Below are 20,202 nucleotides of genomic sequence, written 5' to 3' on the forward strand. Positions count from 1 at the left end.
TATCTAACATAATAACAATAAGAGTGTTAATAATTTGATGTTCACAGGAACTGAAGTGCTAAAAATGTTTCCAATTTCGGCCTTTATTATTACATTAAAATATTTATATTAAAAATATTTATATTCTTCTTACTTCACTGGACAAATACTCACAGTTTCCTAACAATAAAAATTAAATTGTTCCCTTGTGTTTAATGGGGCCCAAGAAGAAATTCTTATTCCAGATTTGTCACGGTATATCTATAAATGATAAACAGTAAGAAGCGCAAGCATTTATAAGAAAGGAAAGTAATGAGGGAACAATCCTGCTGGTTTACTTCCACACAAGAGCAAAATAAAACCTTTGATAACTGCTAAGATAAATAGTTAGCTATACAATGCCATTATGGCAGCTGTGCTGCGTTATCCACCATAGATTTACTCATTGTATTCACCTCTGTATAGGAGTAAATGGTCATGTTACACATCTATGTATTTACATCCAGGTCCCACATCCAGCCTCTCCCCCTGAGAACTGAGCTATCAGACTTAGGGCTTTCTAAGTACTTTCTGTTTTCCTGTGAACCCAGATATTAATTTCCAAGTGTGCTTTGGCCTAAGACATTTTCTCCTCTTTAGATGCTTGGAGCAGATTGTACCAGGGCTTGAGAGGCTGCTTACTCTTCAATTAACACCCCTTCTCTATTCCACTCGCCCCCCTCCCCTGCACTATGTGAGCATCTAATTCTGAATTCTAGAATACCAGAATTCCACTTTCTTCCTAATTATAATCTTCCTCCCAGTAAGTTTTCATTTAAAAAGCTAGAAAGAGTAAGCCTGAAGAAACTTTAGAAATAGGTGATCCATAAGAAAAGCTATTTTTACAAAAGAAACTTTAGAAAGATAAAAATGTCAATAGCAGATTAACAATTGAGGCTGAAAAACAGGTAGTTCATACGGCATCAATTCTGTACAAGTTTATTTATATGTTTACCCCTGAAGACCCCAGAACAGCAGACGGTAGTCAAAGAAAAGAAGAGAGGAGCCAGAATGGAAAGATCACCAAGGTTTCAAAAGATAACCTGGAGCTTTTTAATCTAAATTCTGTTCCTACGAATTCAGAGGAATAATTATAGTCATGTTTTGTCCTCAAATAGAAAGTGTTTAAGTTGTAATTTTCCAAAGGGAAATTAAAGAAGGAAGAACCTCAACCATTACTTTGAAAAACAGCTGTAGCCCTCCAAATGTGCCCTTTTAGCACCAGATGTTGAAGCGAAACACCAAGCAGTCTGTAAGAACCATCCCATAAGGTACCTTATCTGAGGCTATGGTCGCAGATGCCTGTGAACTGTGCAAAGCTCTGTCACCAAAAAACAAAGACATCCAGCATGACAAGCTTTACAGAATTAAAGGGATGCACTGCCATAACAAGAACATTTGTATCTTGCCTTCCTAACCAAAGTCCACAGTGGAAATGTGTCCTCATAGCCGGCAAGCCTAAGGAAACAGTCCTACCTTCACCACGTCTGCAGGGGGTTCTGCTCGTGTGCTCCAGTGTAGTTAGAACAGGCCACAAATTCTTCTAGAATGGAAGCATCATTGTCTACTCATGACTTCTCAAGAGATTGACTTACATAAATCTGAGCGAGTTTCCCAGCTTCTAAATATTATCATTATCTGCACCCTGAAACAAATGTACTATTGCTGTGTTATACCCACCAATTAGAGAGCTTACCACAGAGGAAGCTACTGTTTTCTCTTTCCTCCTCCTCCTTCTGTTTCTTCAGAAAATAATAAAATTTGGCGACAAAACACTGGATCCTTGACATTTGAAAAAGATATGTTTGTAGAAATTCCCACACTTACAAATTCACATACATAAAAAAATCCTTTGAGTAAAAAATTTTAAAAAAAAATGCTATACATTCCTTACTGACTCATTCCTGGTATACCAGATCCTTAGCTTGTTGCATTCATCTGCATTACACCCACTAGCTACATTTTCTCGTTTAACTTTCACAGTGGCCCTTTGGTGACATATATTATTTTTGCTACTATTTTCAACTATCCCAACTGTTACAAGTAGAAGAACTTAGGGGTGGCTTCCAAATGGTCAACAAAATAAATATTAAATTTGTGACTGCTAAGTGTCAGTTACTTCCAGAAGAAGACTAGGAGAGTTGAAGAGAATTTCCTTCCAACCAGCAGCGCATCATCTGCCCCGGAACTGGCTGCCTACCTTCCTTGGCCCTCAGTGCGGCAACTGCTGGTATGCTCTGGGCACAGTACACCTCCCGGGTCTGGATCCCACCGCCACACACGGGTCCCGTCACATGCCAGTGGGGATCCTGCTGTTCGAGGAGGAGAGAGACTTGGCATTCTTTCCATTCAGAGGTTCTCCAGGAATACCTGTTTGGTTTGGTTTATTTAAAAGAAGAAGAAGAAGTAAGAAAAATATACAACTCTAAGGAAAACTTAAGTCATGACATCAAGAGGCATAATCTGTCTTTCTAGGACTAAATATTTGCCTATGGATCAAGAAGTATGCTAGCTTTGAATCACTAAGTCCCTTTTATTTCCTAGAAAAAAAAAATCCAGCAGCCCATCATGATAATAGCACAGGATGACGGGACTAAAGGAAGGTGACATGGATAAACACTGAGCATGTCTCAGCCTTGAAGCTGGAAGAGAGTGAGGGAATAGAGAGAGGAGCTGGAAACCAAACGAGCCTAATTCTTGATAGCTGAACTTGTCATGGGGTATCACTTCACAGACTTGCAGATGACTTTGTGTGAAACTTGGCTTTTCTTTCTTAATTAATATGACAGTGTGTGAATGCGTGAAGTTGTAAGTATATTATTTTACATAGAGGTATCTCCAACTTTTCAATCTTCTTGATATAAGAAACTCTTTACCCATTTGACTTTTTGTCATTTGCATAAAAGTATACGTATTAAAAATGAGTTAATACTGTGCCACTATATTTAAGTAAAACTTTTTTTACATACGCAGCCATGTGTTATATAAACTGACACAGGAATATGTTTCCCTAGTTTACAACTGGTTAATAAATACTTGAATACACACACACAAATAAGGGAGAAAACACAATGGAGTTTGTATACAATGTACAGAAAACAAAACAACTGCCACACTACTACATTCATATGTGGAGAATTATTTCAGACAGAATTTCCTTTTGTGGATTATTACAGCATTATTTAAGCCCACAGCATTAATATAACCTTGTAGCATCCATAAAAACACTTGAGAGACTCATTAAATTCTGGAACAATAAACAAAGCCTAATAAACATTCACATATCTGCTGTCTCATTTCATATTTAAAGAAAAATTTATCAGCTTTGTGATTGTTTAAAAGAAAAATGGGGAAAACCAGCCATAAAAGTAATCATATTGTCACAAAGATCCTGGCCTTCCAAAAACTAGAGTAAAATTGAAATCAAGTAACAGATGTCAAAATAAGAAAGCAAATCTCCAAGAAATCTCATAGTGACAAATCCCTCACAATGAATGTCATCATTCTAAAAAGCCTGAAAGCTAAGAATCTTCTGAGAATCATTAGTCTTGTGAAAAGCCCATCATAGAAAAAGGATTTGAACAGTCCTCTGCGATCTGTTGTAACATGAGTTTTTCTTTCTCAGCCTCACTACTTAATTTTTGCCTTTTTCCCCCTAGGCTTATGAATTAGTTACTCAGGCACTCCAAACAAGAACTTGGAGTACAGAGTTCAGGTGCTTCTTATGCCAGGTGAATATAAACAACAATATATTTCTAATTCCTGGGCATGAGAAATGGGACAGCTCTTTTCCAGAGCCAGGGCTTCAAAACCCTTTCTTCTCACAGAGAGTCAGTCCTTGCTCTATTCTTCACGGTCCCCTCACCAAAAGGCTTGTTTCTCAGATTTTCAGTTTCAGGGCACAGATAGATCTTTTATCTAGGGCAAAGTAAAATGGGATAGGAGAATGTTGGGGTGGATGATGACCACGGTCTCATTTCAAATCCCCTTCTTCCAAAGGTTCCCTAAAAGAAGAGCTTTCTGTCCATGAACAAAAGGACCAGATACAGCCACTGATTCAGAGACTTCCATATAATTATCAAAGGAGACAGGCAACAAGAGGGTAGTGTGGTACAGACAGAAAGTATGCTTTGGAGTCCAGTTGCCTTGGTTTGGGTCAGAACCTCACCACTTTGTAGTTAGTAACTTGGGCCCAATTTTGTTTTCCCACCTGTACAATGGAGATAACACCAATCATTGAGCCTGACACACAATAAATGTTCAATAAGTGTCCACTCCTTTCTTCTTATGGCCGTCTACATTTCTACATGCACCTTTTGCCCATTGCTGATGTTGCACGTGCACGCATGCGCGCGCACACACACACACACAGACACACACGTACATTAATATTTTATTTATGAGGATTTCATTAAAAGTCTCAATATTAGAGATCTGCAGTTGCCATGGTCTAAGTTCCAGCAACCACAGTTCGCAAAGAGCATAAAAGAAACAAAGTTTATAGTAATTTGTTTGCTCGTTTGAAAAAAAAATGGGCCATTCTGTATAAATTGCTTTTGCAATTAATTTATCATAACCCTACAAGAATTAGCAATGGGAAAATTTTCAAAGTTATTATGAAGAAAAATGAAAAAAAGACTTTAATGACTATACTTGTATATAAAGTAACAAAAACCTTGTTGGTAGCTCATTAACCAAAAACGCCCAACTTCCATTCATTGGCAAATAATAAATCCTTTAGAGAAGACATTAATCACTATTGTTATTTTTTTTACCACCTCAGAGAAAATAACAACCTAGCAAGAAAGAGAGGAAAAACCACACCAATAAATGACTTCTATATTCCTTTTTTTAAAAAAAATATGGGTCTTTTCATAGTTTTTGCTCAACCTTTTTCTCTTATTTTTTTCTAAAGCACTATCTACGTTTAGTCACAAATCACCCCGGCAGCCATGAAAACTGAACATCCTGAGCTGCTCCAACCAGAGAAAGTGTCGCTAGGATCTGACAGAATAACAAATCAAAGGAGCCCACTCAGCTAAACGTTACTCCCTTTCTCCGTTAGAAGTTGTTACGGCGATAGTCCTCCAGCCTCCAGAAAACTCAGCTTTTTGATGCCTGGGACACTTTCTTTAATGGCTAAGCCCACGTCAAAGAGCAGACCTTTTCAACCCCTTGTCTCCCAACACTGATGCCTTTCAAAGCAGCCTCATTTGGCCCTTCTGGTTAAAAGGGATTGTGGGGAGTTGCAAAGGCCAGAGTTCTACTTCCTCTGAGTCAGCACTTCGAAATTGGCTGTGGAAATGCCTCAAGTAGAGTAAATGGCTATGGAATGAAAGAAATGTCAGTTCCCATAGCCCCTTACTAATGTGAGTATGTGTGAATCTGCTTTTTTTGAAGTGTCTGGCTAAACAGAATAAATGAGGCATTAATTTGTTTGGACACTAGGGTATCAGGGCAGATCCTCCAAGTCAGTATTTTCTGCCTGCTTCCTCTATTCCAGGCACTGCCCTAATGAATTTAGGCATTACTTCATTTAATCCTCCCAACAAGCCTATAAAGAAAATATTATTTCCCCTTTTGCAGATGAAAGAATTGGCATAAAGAGTAAGTAACTCTTTCAAGGTCACATGAGTGAATGCAGAGTTCAAAGCAAGGTTTGTCTGATTCTAAAGTATATCTTCATAATAAAATGACACTCTGGAAGATTAAAATGGTAAATGGCAAACCCATTTACTCAATCAGGTAGTCCAGAAAGCTCGATCAAGTAGTACAGAATGCAATTTCAGTAGACGATAGGTAGCTACCTGTGTAGCCATTACAAGAACAAGTCAATGTTGATCTTGGTCTGAAGAAGTGTGTTCTGGACAGAAACAAAATATAATCTGCTGACCAATAATATTTCACACTGCCAAAATAACTTTTCTTCCAATCTCAAATACAAGTACAGTCTGAGAATGTGTTATAATCCATCATTTTATAATTAGAGTATTGTGGTCACCTAGGGATGAATTTTAGCACTTTCAGGAGATAGTCATGTCTCACTTGATGACAGAGATATATTATAAGAAATGTGTCATTGGGTAATTTCATCCTTTTGCAAACATCATAGAGTGCACTTACATAAACCTAGATGGTGTAGCTTACTACCTATATGGTATAGCCCATTGCTCCTAGGCTACAAACCTGTACAGCATGTCAATAGACTAAATATTGTGGGCAACTATAACACAAAGGCAAGTATTTGTGTATCTAAACATGTCTAAACATAAACCAGGTACAATAAAAATAAACTATTATATTCTTATGGGACCATTGTATATGCAGTCAATGACCCATCATTGACAGAAATGTTATGGAATGCATGGCTGTAATTGCAAGTTAAAAGAGAAATACAACATAAGTAATCTCTAATTGTGTAAATTCAAATTTCCACTATAAGGTGCAGAAGATGACTTTTTGAAGGAAAATGTCTTTTCAAGGCCCCAAAATCAAATTCTGCACGTTGCTTCCTGGTCCTTCTTAATGTTAGGTAAAACTGCCCTCCATTTATGTAAAAACAACTCTGGTGTCCCTACTTTGAGTGAGCAAGCACACTGTCAGCCACTTTGAACCCCAAATCTCTGAGAAAGAAAGGGAATGCTAATAATTCAAATACTGGATTCACAGGAAGGATAACTCCTACAAGAACATATTAGTGAAGATAAAGATATGTATGGTAGACTGAAACTTGAAAAGTGCTAAAAAGCAGGCTTGACTAGAAAAAGAAATAGGCCTGTCCAAACAGTAAGCGAATCACTTATTCATCCATGCATTCACTTATCCCTTCTTTCGACAAGTAATTGTTAAGCCACAGCTGAGCACTGAGGACAAGAAAAACACAGCAGTGAGAGAGAGAAAGCCCCTGACCTTGGGAAGATTACCTTCTGGTGGGATAGACAGACGTAAATGCATCAGTATATGGCATGGCACCAGTTTCTGCATGGGGAGAGAGAGAGATGCATGAGGAGAGATATTTCTATGCCATGATGAGGGAAATCCTAATGAGGGAGTGAGAATAAGGATAGGTGGACAAGTGGTGTTCTAGGCAGAGAAAAGAGCAGCCTGTCCAAAGGAGCCAGAGTGCCCAGCACTTTCTAGAAACAGCATAAGTCAATATGGTGAAGGCAGGTGCAGCAAGGAGAGAATAGCAGAGATAGGACCATCAAGAATAGTCAAGAGCCACGCTATGAAGAACTTTGTAGGCCAGAGCAGGGGTCCCTAACACCTGAGCCACAGATCAGTACTGGTCAGTGGCCTGCTAGGAACTAGGCCTCACAGCAGGAGGTGAGCAGCAGGTGAGCAAGTGAAGCTTCATCTGTTTTTACAGCTGCTCCCCATCACCCACACTGCCACGTGAGCTCCGCCTCCTATTAGATCAGCAGTAGCATTAGATTTTCATAGAAGTGTGAACTCTATTGTGAACTGCACAAGAGAGGGATCTAGGCTATGTGCTTCTTATGAGAATCTAGTGCCTGATGATCCATCACTGTCTCCCATCACATCCCCAAAGTGGGACTGTTTAGTTGCAGAAAAATAAGCTCACGGCTCCCACTGATTCTACATTATGATAAGTCATGTAATTATTTCATTATATGTTATAATTTGATAATAATAGAAATAATGTGCTAAATAAATACATGTAATGCACTTGAATCATCCTGAAACCATCCCCCTGCCCCAGTCCGTGGAAAAATTATCTTCCACAAAACTGGTCCCTGGTATCAAAAAGCTTGGTGATCACTGAGCCAGAGGATAGACTGTGAGTGTTATTCCAAATATACTGGAAAATCGTTGGACAATTTTGGGAAGAATGGTAACATGATGATGTGATTTAAATTTTTAAAGGATCACTTAGCTACTGAAGTAAGAATAGGCTGTGGGAGCCAGGGAGGTGGAAGAAATGATACATTTTGGAGGTCTTTGCCAGTCTAGGAGAAAGGATGGTGGCTTCTGCTGCTGCAGTCATAATGAATGTAGTGCAAAGAGATCAGATGTGGGATATATTCTGAAGGTAGGGACAACCTTCTAATGGATTAGACCTGGAATGAGAGAGAGAAGAGTGATGGGTGATTCCAAATTTGTTTTTCATCCACGTATTAGCAGCAAATTTCCTGGTACTGAATTCTTAGGCAAGACAGCTCAGGAAAGAGAATTAAACCCCAAATATTAAAGGAACCATGTATTATAACTGTGAAATTTCATTTTTCTTCATTGACCTCCTAGCATCGGTCTTCTGAACTTTTTCCCCATGTCTTATGCTCATTGCCCAATTTCTCTGTATTTAGTCTATAATTTAAGTCTATTCAGGAAATGGTTCACGAGTGTATCTGCATGAGTAGAAACAGGTAACATTTAATATGTTATTCTCAAGAGGTAGATGCAGCTTAAAATAACAAATCAAAATTAATAAAAAAGAAAAAAACAATCTTCTGTAACTGGAAATACACGTCCTCATAAAGAGATACAGGACATAGATGTTGGATTAGGAAAGCTGAGTCTGGGCCTTTGAATTAAACAACTCAAGTAGCTAGCTTAAATTCCTGTGAGTGATGTTGTCCCACCTAAGAAATCCCATAATTAAAATATTCCCTAAATTGAGGGAGGAAAGGGGAACAAAAGGAAGAAGAAACTCATTGCTGTGAAACAATAGATAGGGGCATCCTAAATTAGCAAAGCCAACATTAGAAAAGTAGGCATATTTAAGTAACTATTCTTAAAATAGAATCGGCACCATCACAGCTCTACAGCAACCTCTGTCCTTTGAAATCTCAGCTTTATCACTTTCATAGAGGCTTGGAATTGCTTTAAAATGTCAGTTTCTTTTCTTATTCTTCTAAAGGCTTAGATTTAAAGCAGAACAACACAAAATAGAATTCTAAGTGATTTAATGATGACAGATTGAAAGAATAACTGCATTAGTTAACGGTCATGTTTTTACTGAGCACATATAGTTTTGCAAACATTCTTGGAATTGAAACCCTAGTGCAAGGTATTCAAATTAAATGCATGTGTATATTAAAAATCAGTGTACTGCAGCACGACTAATTTATGACAATGTCTGCTGTCCTTTTAAAGCAGTCAATGCATTTAGAAAATAATTAACTTGTCATTTTCTGCTGAACAGAAGACCAAAATAAAGGGAACAGATCAAGCTTTTTACATTTTATGCTCTAGTAATTTTTTATTGGATAAAGTGGGACTATTGATTATGGAAAGCTACTCTGAAGTGCAAAGCTCTTTGCTCTTCGACAGATGACTTTGCCGGCCAAACTCCACACATGTATTATTAATAGACTTCTATCACCATACACAGCACTTAGCAGTACGTTAACTTTCTTACACTAACCGGGGAGCAAATCTTCGATCCAGGAGATCTTAAAGTGGCACAATGGAGACTCGTGAAACAATACCTCAGTAATAGACAAACCTAATAAAAAGGCAAGAGTCTCCAATTCCAGATTGTTTGAAAATCACTGTTGCCTTTCTAAAATAGATTATCTGGAGGCTCCAGGTCATGACTCCTCTACTTCTTTATATATATATATATATATATATATATATATACATATATATATATATATATATATTTCTGGGATACATGTGCAGAACATGCAGGTTTGTTACATAGGTATATACATGCCACAGTGGTTTGCTGTACCCATCAACCTGTCATCTACATTAGGTATTTCTCCTAATGCTATCCCTCCAATAGCACCCCACCCACTGACAGACCCTGGAGTGTGATGTTCCCCTCCCTGTATCCACATGTTCTCATTGTTCAACAGCCACTTATGAGTGAGAACATGTGATATTAGGTTTTCTATTTCTGTGTCAGTTTGCTGAGAATAATGGTTTCCAGCTTCATCCATGGCCCTGCAAAGGCCATGAACTCATCATTTTTTATGGCCACATAGTAGTCCATGGTGTAAATATGCCACATTTTCTTTCTCTAATCTATCACTAATGATCATTTTGGGTTGGTTCCAAGTCTTTGCTATTGTGAACAGTGCTGCAATAAACATATGTGTGCATGTGTATTTATAGGAGAATGATTTATAATCCTTTGGGTATATACCCAGTAATGGGATTGCTGGGTCAAGCAGTATTTCTATTTCTAGATCTTTGAGGAATCACCAAACTGTCTTCCACAATTGTTAAATTAATTTACACTCCCACCAAAAGTGTAGAAGTGTTCCTATTTCTTCACATCCTCTCTAGCTTCTGTTGTTTTTTTGACTTTTTAATGATCACCATTCTGACATGAGATAGTATCTCATTGAGGTTTTGATTTGCATTTTTCTAACGACCAGTGATGATGAGCTTCTTTTCATATGTTTGCCAGCTGCATAAATGTCTTCCTCTTTTGAGAAGTGTCTGTTCATGTCCTTTGCCCAGTTTGAACTTCCCAGCAGCTTGGCTTATACTGTGAGGGGAAAACCGCTTACTCAAGCCTCAGTTATGCCAGATGCCTTGCCTCCCACCAAGCTCAAGTGTCCCAGTTTGACTTCAGATTTCTGTGCTGGCAGCAAGAATTTCAGGCCAGGGGATCTTATCCTGCTGGGCTCCATGGAGGTAGGATCCACTGAACTAGACCACTTGGCTATCTGGCTTCAGCTCCATTTCCAGGGGATTGAACAGTTCGGTCTTCCTGGCATTCCAAGTGGCACTGGGGTATTAAAAAAAAACAAAAAACAAAAAAAACAAAAAAGCCTCCTGCAGCTAGCTCTGCTTCTAAATTGCTGGAGAAAAGCTGCTTAATTTAAATGGTTTTGAAAAGCTTCCTTAGAGAATCTGTTAATTTATTTGACAATCCTTTATTAAATACGTACTACATGAAGAGTGTTAGATGCTGTAATAGAAAATCAATGGGAAGCCAGGCACAGTGGCTCATGCCCGTAATCCCAGGATGTTGGGAGGTCAAGGCAGGTGGATCACTTGAGGTCAGGAGTTTGAGACCAGCCTGGAAAACATGACAAAACCTCATCCCCACCAAAAATACAATAATTAGCCAGGTGTGGTGGCACACGCCTGTAATCCCAGCTACTTGGGAGGCTGAGGTGGGATAATCACTTGAACCTAGGAGGTGGACATTACAATGAGCTGAGATCATGCCACTCCACTCCAGCCTAGGAGACAGAGTGAGACTCCATCTCAAAACAAACAACAACAACAAAAAGAAAATCAATGGGAGACGATTTAGAAGATGTAGCAGGTGATGTGTGTGCTAGAAAGAAAACTGACAAATTCAGACTATGATCTGATTCCTCACCTTTTTTGAAGTAAATCTTATAACCAAAGACAACAGAGATTTTTTTATCTGGAAAGCTGGACACAGTATCAGCAGGATTGTGGGACTGTGGCAAGTTCCCTGGGTTCTTCCTTGTCCTGAGTGGATGTCCTTTTTTGATCTTGATGAGGCCAATTTCAGCTGTTCTTTATTTAAAAATACCTTTTAGTCTATCACACTTACTATATAATAAATGTAAGCATGGAATAACGTGTTGAGTGTATAATACTGTTCTGGAGCTACCCCACATTTTAGCCTTCATTCATTTATTCCTTCAATATTTAGTGAGCATTTACTATGAGCCAGGTACTTTTCTGGGTGCTACTCTTTCTAAGGAAAGAGAAAATAAAAACCAAAATAGTCCTATCCATATGTCTGAGATGATGGGTTGGAACATTACTAAACACTCCTATAGGACACAATTATCATGTTCTGGGCAGTCTATTAAGTTGCTGAAAAAGTAATTTTAGTTTTGCCATTACTTTCAGTGACAAAAACTGCAACTACTTTTGCAGTAACCTAATAGTTTTGAAAGAGTACATCAAACAAGATTCTTAAGACAAATAATAAGTGAACACAGACTAGAAGTTTTCTATTTTATGAATTCTCCAGTGATTAACACAGTGAAGGCCAAAGCAGGTTTTGAACAAACATCCCTTCACAGCACAGCACTCTGTTTCAATAGGCAAAGGAGGCCAATGACCAAGCCAAGTTTCATCTACCATCCTTTTTCTTGGCACTATCCCTGGCTTCAATATTCATCTAAAAACCCATCAACTACTACCCAGAATTTTCTCAAGGAGAAATGAATTAGGTCTAGAAAATCTAAAATTAGGTCCTGTGCCTCAAAAAGATGTTAGGGAAAACCAGGCTGGTCTCAGGGGTTTGTTTCACAAGCAAATCAAAGTGGTGTGCAGGGCGCCCAGATAGATCTCTCAGCATAAATATGCACAGACAGACTTCTTTTAAAGGATCTCTAGTTTACGCATAATAAGGAAAAATTAATACATATCAGAAACCAGCTGGATTAAATAAAACAGCCCATCTATTCAGTGCCAGACCAGAGTATTGGAACGATACTTTACACATTGGCTTTTCTGTGTAGTAGTATCACACAAACTATGTAATACTCTCAGCTGTGCAGCTTCTGCCTTGAGATTTTCTTAAGAGTTTTACTTGGCATTGGTCACTGTCACCATTTAATAGTGCTGTCTTACATTCAATTTCATACGGTAAATGATCATTTAAGAGACAGAACAGCCATTTTCGTATAAAAACTGTTCCCTCCCTGTGGGGTGGTAGGAGTTGCTGGTAGGTCATCTGAGGTGTCGCTTCTAAGAAAGATGTTTGCAGCTGATTTTTTTCCCCAATATTCTTGTGTGTTACAACGTCTTTCACCAGAATGGGGCTCTCTGTTAAAGCACAAGAGATACTGAATCATAGCTGTTCTAGAATCAGGTTGTGCCTCAGCTCTCTGATCTGAAGCATTTACACTATTACAGCTCTATGTTCTTTGTCTTTCTTTACCCCATCTACTAAATGTGCTGCCTCATCCTGCAGTGTTAGAATGCGTTTTGCCTTCACCTTGGTTGAGGTCTAGGATATAATATTTTAGATGTTAGTCAGGACACAGCAAAGTGTCCAAGTGGCAAGGTATCTTAAACGATTCCTCCCTCATCATGTTCGAGGGACATAGAATAATATGACACCTAAGATCATGATGCCCAATAACAGGGGACAACCACACACCAAAAGCCAAGGTAGCAACCGACAAGCACATTTATTCTCTCTCTCTCTCATCCATTCCCCACTCATAGTAACCACTGCGAGTGTTTAATGATATGCTGGAGGTTGGGGAGGTCCACAAAATTACAAATACACTGGAGAAAGAGGTTTCCTGGGGTCTATATATGTCTTAGTCAAAAACTACAGCCTCTTTTTTTTTTTTTTTTTTTTTTTTGTGAGATGGAGTTTTACTTTGTTTCCCAGGCTGGAGTACAATGGTGTGATCTTAGCTCACTGCAACTTCTGCCTCCCGGGTTCAAGTGATTCTCCTGCCTTAGCCTCCTCAGTAGCTGGAATTACAGGCACCCGCCAACATGCCCAGCACATTTTTTTTTGTATTTTTAGTAGAGATGGGGTTTCACCATGTTGGTCAAGCTGGTCTTGAACTCATGACCTCAGGTGATCCATCTGCCTTGGCCTCCCAAAGTGCTGGGATTACAGGCGTGAGCCACCATGCTCAGCACTACAACTTTGAAACAAAATTAAGGCTATACAATGCTAACCTTCATGTAGTTCTAAAATTTTGCAAGATAGCATAATATGAATTGGTCTCTGTCTCCTTTCAAGTTAAATTAGTTGCTCCAAAGCAACTACTTGGTAGTGTGGTGGCCCCAGGGAATAATTCTCTAAGATCTCCTCTTAGTTACAGTTCCCTTCATGGAGTCATGCCTTAGGGATGGCCACTCATAGTGTTTAGTATGAAATGCTGGACAGTCGAGTCAGGCTAGTGAGGCTCCACTATCTACAGTGGTACACCACTTCTACCTATACCTTGTTCTTGAAATATTTTTCCCCTAATTTCCTGAGTGGCTAATTTATTTCCTTCCTTTGATTTTCCCACCTCCTCAGATCCTCCTTGCTCAAATGATGCTTCTCTAGGGACATTGTTTAATTTCATCACCTATGCCGACCCCTCATTGCAGCATCCCAAGCCTCTAGCTTTACCTTACTTGAATGTTTTACTTTTTCCATAGCTCTTCCACCAACTGTACATTTACTTTATATTGTTTATTTGGTATATTTTTACTAAAATTTAGATTCCAGTGGGTGAAGGAAGTTTGTCTGTTGTGTGCTCTGAAGTATCTCAAATGCTTAACATAGTGCTTGGCATATAGCAAAAGCTTGATTTGTATTTGTTGAATTAATAAATACATCTCCAGTAGCAAAGACAGTGGAAGGGTAAAAGTCAAACAGTATTCTCAAAGAATTTTTAAAACACTATTAAGAATCACAAAAGCATGCATTTACCACCTGGGGAGAAAAAACGGTGAATTAACTTGCTTGATGCACATGACTTGCTTATGAGTTCTGGGAAAGGAAACACGAGAATTTTTGTTCCTAATTGATTTTCATTTTCCTTTCCCTTGTTAACAATGAATTTTAATTACTGACACAAAACCAGAAACCAAAGTTAGTACACAGCCTTTATGCCTTCTTGTGGTAGAGGCCACAGCCCAGATTTCAGACAAATAAGAATGTCAGCTGATGTTTAGTTGCTGTTACTTATTCTCCTTCCCACAACCAAGTAGAATCATTAGTTACATCATTCTCCCTATGGAACACTGGTTGGTTGGTATTTCAGTTAATTCTCCAATACTCCTATTTCCTACAGCTTCACCATTTTAAAAGTGTGTGTGTGTGTGTGTGTGTGTGTGTGTGTGTGTGTACGTGAAACTCAGCAACATTTTCAAATGGTAGAACTAGTGGGCCAGGTTCATTACCAATGAAGTTTGTCAGCCTCTATTTTCAGACACTAAGGTTCTACCAAATGAAGATCAATACAGAAACTCATCTTGGCTACATCCTGAATTATTACTTTCCACATTATCTTATTGAAAAATATAATATGGAATGCACAAATGTGTGTATATTAGTAAGTATACCCTTATCTTAGTGTATATCTTCACTGTGCCTATCATGACAGTCAGTATGATATAATGGAAAGAATACTGGCTTCAGAGTTGAGTGAATCTGTGCTTGAATCTTAATGCCAATTTTTTTTTTTTTTTTTGAGACGGAATTTCACTCTTGTTACCCAAGCTGGAGTGCAGTGGTGTGATCTTGGCTCACTGCAACCTCTGCCTCCTGGGCTCAAGCAATTCTCCTGCCTCAGGCTCCTGAGTAGCTGGGATTACAGGCATGCGCCACCATGCCCAGCTAATTTTTGTATTTTTAGTAGAGATGGGGTTTCACCACTCCTTTCACTTTCAAAAATGTTCCATTTGGGTGATAAACTCTATGTTACTCTAAATATTATTTATAATTACCTAGTTAATTTATAACTCTGCTCTAATTATTGGCCAACAGTAGGTACTCTTGATAAAAGGCAAGCACTGCTTAACAAATGTAGATGTAGTTCAGCATTCTGAGCATCACCAGCAAGGTACCATTCTGACTCTAATAGAAATGTAATAGTTATTAACAAAGAAAATGAAGAGTTGACTACAAATCAGAAAACCTTTGAAACTATCAGGAAGAGAACATTAGCTATCCCATGAAAAGAATGAAGGATAGAGGCACAAATGTCAAGGTCATCATGAAGCCCAGATTCTATTCCTGCCTGCATACCATTGAGAAGTCTGAAGTAAACCTCCAAAGGGAAATAAGATTTCCAAATTATCTAGAAGAAATATGTTTCTACCCCATGAAATTATTATTGCATGCTAAGGAAAAGAGATACTCTCTCTCTCTCTCTTTTTTTTTTTTTTTTTTTTTTTTTGAGGCGGAGTTCCGCTCTTGTTACCCAGGCTGGAGTGCAATGGCGCAACCTCAGCTCACTGCAACCTCCGAGGCCTCCTGGGTTCAGGCAATTCTCCCTCCTCAGCCTCCTGAGTAGCTGGGATTACAGGCACACGCCACCATGCCCAGCTAATTTTTTGTATTTTTAGTAGAGATGGGGTTTCACCATGTTGGCCTGGATGGTTTCGATCTCTTGACCTCGTGATCCACCCGCCTTGGCCTCCCAAAGTGCTGGGATTACAGGCTTAAGCCACCGCGCCCAGCCGAGATACTCTCTTTCTAAAGGAAACAAACACACCTGCAAATAGCAACAATAGTGATCATCCTTCTTGCAGTGCCTCCTACGTGCTAAGGGCCTGGCATTTCATATGCCTCATCTTCAGCCTTTCAAGCCTGCCACATAGGCAGTATTATCAGACACATTCTACTGAAAAGAGAAATGTTTTGGAAAAGCTGTTTATCTTGTCCAAGATCACACTGCTAGCAAGCGATAGAGATACAATTTTAAACTACATGTTTCAATGTTCAAAAGGACAGAGATCTCAGAGTTATGCCATTTTCAAAATTCTGTTTTACTCCAAAATTAGTGTTTTGAAAGACTAAACACAACACAATGAGGAAGGGTCCTGTGAGGCTGAGAGTTCATGGTAAAGAGTCATGTGCCACATCTACACCTTCTGCATTTGAGGTAAAGAATGATACAAATCTAAGGGGTTATTTAAGTGAAAAATGAACAATAAGTATATAAAGAACTGCCTCCAATTAACACTGGTTCCAATTGGGAAGTGGGGATGTTAGTGGCTAAGAGTTCTGACAACAAAAATCTGCCTTTCTGATGCACGCCTAATGTCAGGTTTCAGGAAGAGCCAGGCTGCAGCCCACCACCAGCACCTGTTGGGTTGGTAACACATACCCTACACACATCACCAAATGACTAATTCATACCAAAAAACCCCTCTATTTTTTCTATTTTTTTTTATTGCATTTTGTGTTTTGGGAAAACTGGCTAGCCATGTGCAGAAAGCAGAAACTGGACCCCTTCCTGACACCTTACACTAAAATTAACTCCAGATGGATCAAAGACTAAAACATAAGACCTAACACCATAAAAACCCTAGAAGAAAATCTAGGCAAAACCATTCAGGACATAGGCGTAGGCAAAGACTTCATGACCAAAACACCAAAAACATTGGCAACAAAAGCCAAAATAGACAAATGGGACCTAATCAAACTCCACAGCTTCTGCATGGCAAAACAAACACTCATTAGAGTGAATCGGCAACCAACAGAATGGAAAAAATATTTTTATTTTTTTCTGAGGAAATGATTCTCTAGACATAGAAGTTACAATAAACTGTAAGAAAAATGCCTATCTTAAGTAGCAATAGATTTAACGGATACAGTTCAGGGCAGCTATTCAGCAGGCAATACCACAAATTCATCCCTAACAGACTTCTGTCTGATATCAAACTGGGCCCACTGTGAGCCAACAACCTAAAGGAAAACACACCACAGGCCTTTACCCAGGTCTATAGAGCTACACAAAATATAACCAATATCAAGATGTTAAAATCTAGGCCAGGCACGGCACAGTGGCTCATGCCTGCAATCCCAGCACTTTGAGAAGCTGAGATGGGAGTATCACTCAAGCCCAGGAGTTTGAGACCAGCCTGGGAAACATAGTCAAACATCATCTCTATACTATATGTATATATACTTTCCATTACTGTTAACATTCCTGTGTATGTGTGTGGGTGTGTGTATGAATATGTATACATATATATATATATATATATATATATATATATATGAAGTTCTGCCTATAGACCCAGCTTCTCGAAAGGCTGAGGTGAGAGAATTGCTTGAGCCCAGGCGGTAGAGGCTGAAGTGAGCCATAATTATGCCACTGCACTCCACCCTAGGCAACAGAGTGAGATTTTTGTTTCCAAAAAAAAAAAAAAAAAAAATGATAAATGGCTCACAGTGGGCCCAGTTTGATACCAGACAGAAGTCTGTTAGGGATGGATTTGTGGTATTTCCTGTTGAACAGCTGCCCAGAACTGTATCTGTTAAATCTGTAGCTATTCAAGATAGGCATTTTTCTTTTAGTTTCTTGAACTTCTATGACTAGAGAATCATTTTCCCAGCAACAAATAAAATGAGGAAAAAATAGTTCTTTGTATGAATTAGTCATCTGGTGATGTGTGAAGTGTATAGGTTACCAGCCAAACATATATTCATTTACCATTAATATACGATAAATTCTTTGTCGAATATTCTGTGGTTCCCTAGGGACTCTGGAACTGAAGAATGCCACTTAGCGGCATAAGATTTGAAAACGGAACTAAGACTCAGGGTACTACTACCCATTATTTACATACGTTTAGAAATTATTTAATCTCTCTGAACATTAGTAGCTTTATTTGCAAAACAGAGATGCCATGAATGGCCTCTTAGGTTGCTATGAGAATTAGGTGTGTTGTGTCAGGTAGTAATAACTACTGAACATTTACTATGTGCCAAACACAGGATGAAGTAAGTACTACTGGTAAACTAAGGCACTCTAAGTAAATAACTTGATGAAATTCACATTATTAGAAAGTCACAGAAACAGGACTTAAGCCCAGGGAGTCAGCACCAAAGCCCATGATCATAACCCACTCTGCTATACTACCAACCATGGAACTTGTATACTGAGTGAAAATTCAGTAAATATGAGTCACAGCTACTTTCATTACTGTTAACATTCCTACAACATTAAATGAGGTTATATATTAAACACACACACTGAAGAAAGCATAATACCTGGGACATTGCTGCAGAAGTTCTCCTTCAACAATGCAGGCCTCTTTCTCAAGAAGTTCAGGACACTCCTTTCCACCTCCAATAGCAATGTGCTTCACATTCCGGCTCCTGCTCCTAAATCCTGGCAAGAGACTCCCTGAACGGTACGTCTTGGAGCAGCGGCTCCAGGAGGACCACTCGGAGGTTTCACAGTCTTGGGGCATGATGCAGGACTGAACAGTCAATGGGAAGGACTCTTGCATGCAAAGGCTGAAAAAAAAAAAAAAAGCAGGAGTAGAAAACAAGAGGCCATATATTAATGGATGCAACTAATATTATAAAGTGCCTACTCTGAGAAAAAAAAAAAAAACTCAAATTTAGTTTAAGCATTTAATAGATTTTTTTAATTTTAGAGATATCATGAAAAAATATTGAAGAGCATAACATTTGAAGAATATTTATTTCTTCTGAAACTGTGAAGCTGCTTCACTATAGCAAGATATACATGTAAGGTGGGTCCACCTTTACCAGTATTATCAGAATAATGAGGGTCCTTCTAGGCTGCTTTTTTTTTCCCCCTGAGACAGAATCTTGCTCTGTCGCCCAGGCTTGAGTGCAGTGGTACAATCTCTGCCTCCCCGGTTCAAGTGATTCTCTTGTCTCAGCCTCCCAAGTAGCTGAGACTACAGGAACAAACCACCCTGCCCAGCTAAATTTTTTATTTTTAGTAGAGATGGGATTTTACCATGTTGGCCAAGCTGGTCTCAAACTCCTGACCTCAAGTGATCCACCCACCTTGGTCTCCCAAAGTGCTGGGATTTCAGGTGTGAGCCACTGCACCCAGGTCTTCTAGGCTGCTTTCACCCATGATGTTAGCTTACTATTACCATGGATTGACTGGTTTTCAGGTGTCATAACTGTGCTGCACTTCACAGATAACTTTCTCACAAAAAGCTCATGAGCTTAATTTTATTATATCCACTTTGTAGATAGATAATAAATTTAGGCTCAGAAAGGCTAAATAATTTGTACAGTATCAAAAAAGGTAAATGTAAACTTTAGAATATTCATCTATCCATTCTTTTAAATGCTGGGGATTTTTAAAATGTGCTTGTTATGTTTCCCCACATTGTTAGGCTTTGAGCATCAAGTTCCTGATCTGATGTGTGTGATCAAGTACCAACAGTCTAATTAGGAAACAGGTAAATAAATAAAAAGATAAGAGAATGTGATAATGTGACCAACTCAACATAAAAGCATTTGTAATGATGAGGAGAAACACTGATGAGGCAGTGATGAACCCCAGGTAAGGCAGAAGGGTGCTCAAAGAGGACACGTGAGCTACATTTTAAAAAGATTAATGGGAGCTTCTCAGGCACAGAGGAAACACTATTCTAAGTCAACACAATAGCATATTCAAAGGCTTGAAAGTACACCTTGTGGGGACAGGAACCAGTGGTATATTGGAGCTAACTCTACTGGCTCACAAGAACCAACTGCTCAATTTTCAGGAATTAGCAAACCAATTGTCTCCCTGTAAGCTTTAA

The 20,202-nt window shown here is 38.9% G+C and overlaps 1 protein-coding gene across 2 annotated transcripts in view; it reads right to left on the reverse strand.

Moving 5' to 3' along the window:
- THSD7B (thrombospondin type 1 domain containing 7B) overlaps window positions 1-20,202 on the reverse strand; it is a 1,060,674-nt gene that overhangs the window by 515,521 nt on the left and 524,951 nt on the right. For both annotated transcript variants that reach the window (XM_074399739.1, XM_010330508.3), the window contains exons 4-5: window positions 18,677-18,925; window positions 2,219-2,388 (exon numbers count right to left, since the gene is read on the reverse strand). In XM_074399739.1, the coding sequence (XP_074255840.1) occupies window positions 2,219-2,388; window positions 18,677-18,925 (419 nt within the window). The remainder of the gene's footprint in view (window positions 1-2,218; window positions 2,389-18,676; window positions 18,926-20,202) is intronic.

The sequence above is a fragment of the Saimiri boliviensis genome, chromosome 5 (assembly GCF_048565385.1).
Source record: "Saimiri boliviensis isolate mSaiBol1 chromosome 5, mSaiBol1.pri, whole genome shotgun sequence".
In the NCBI taxonomy this organism is placed as follows: Eukaryota; Metazoa; Chordata; class Mammalia; order Primates; family Cebidae; genus Saimiri; species Saimiri boliviensis.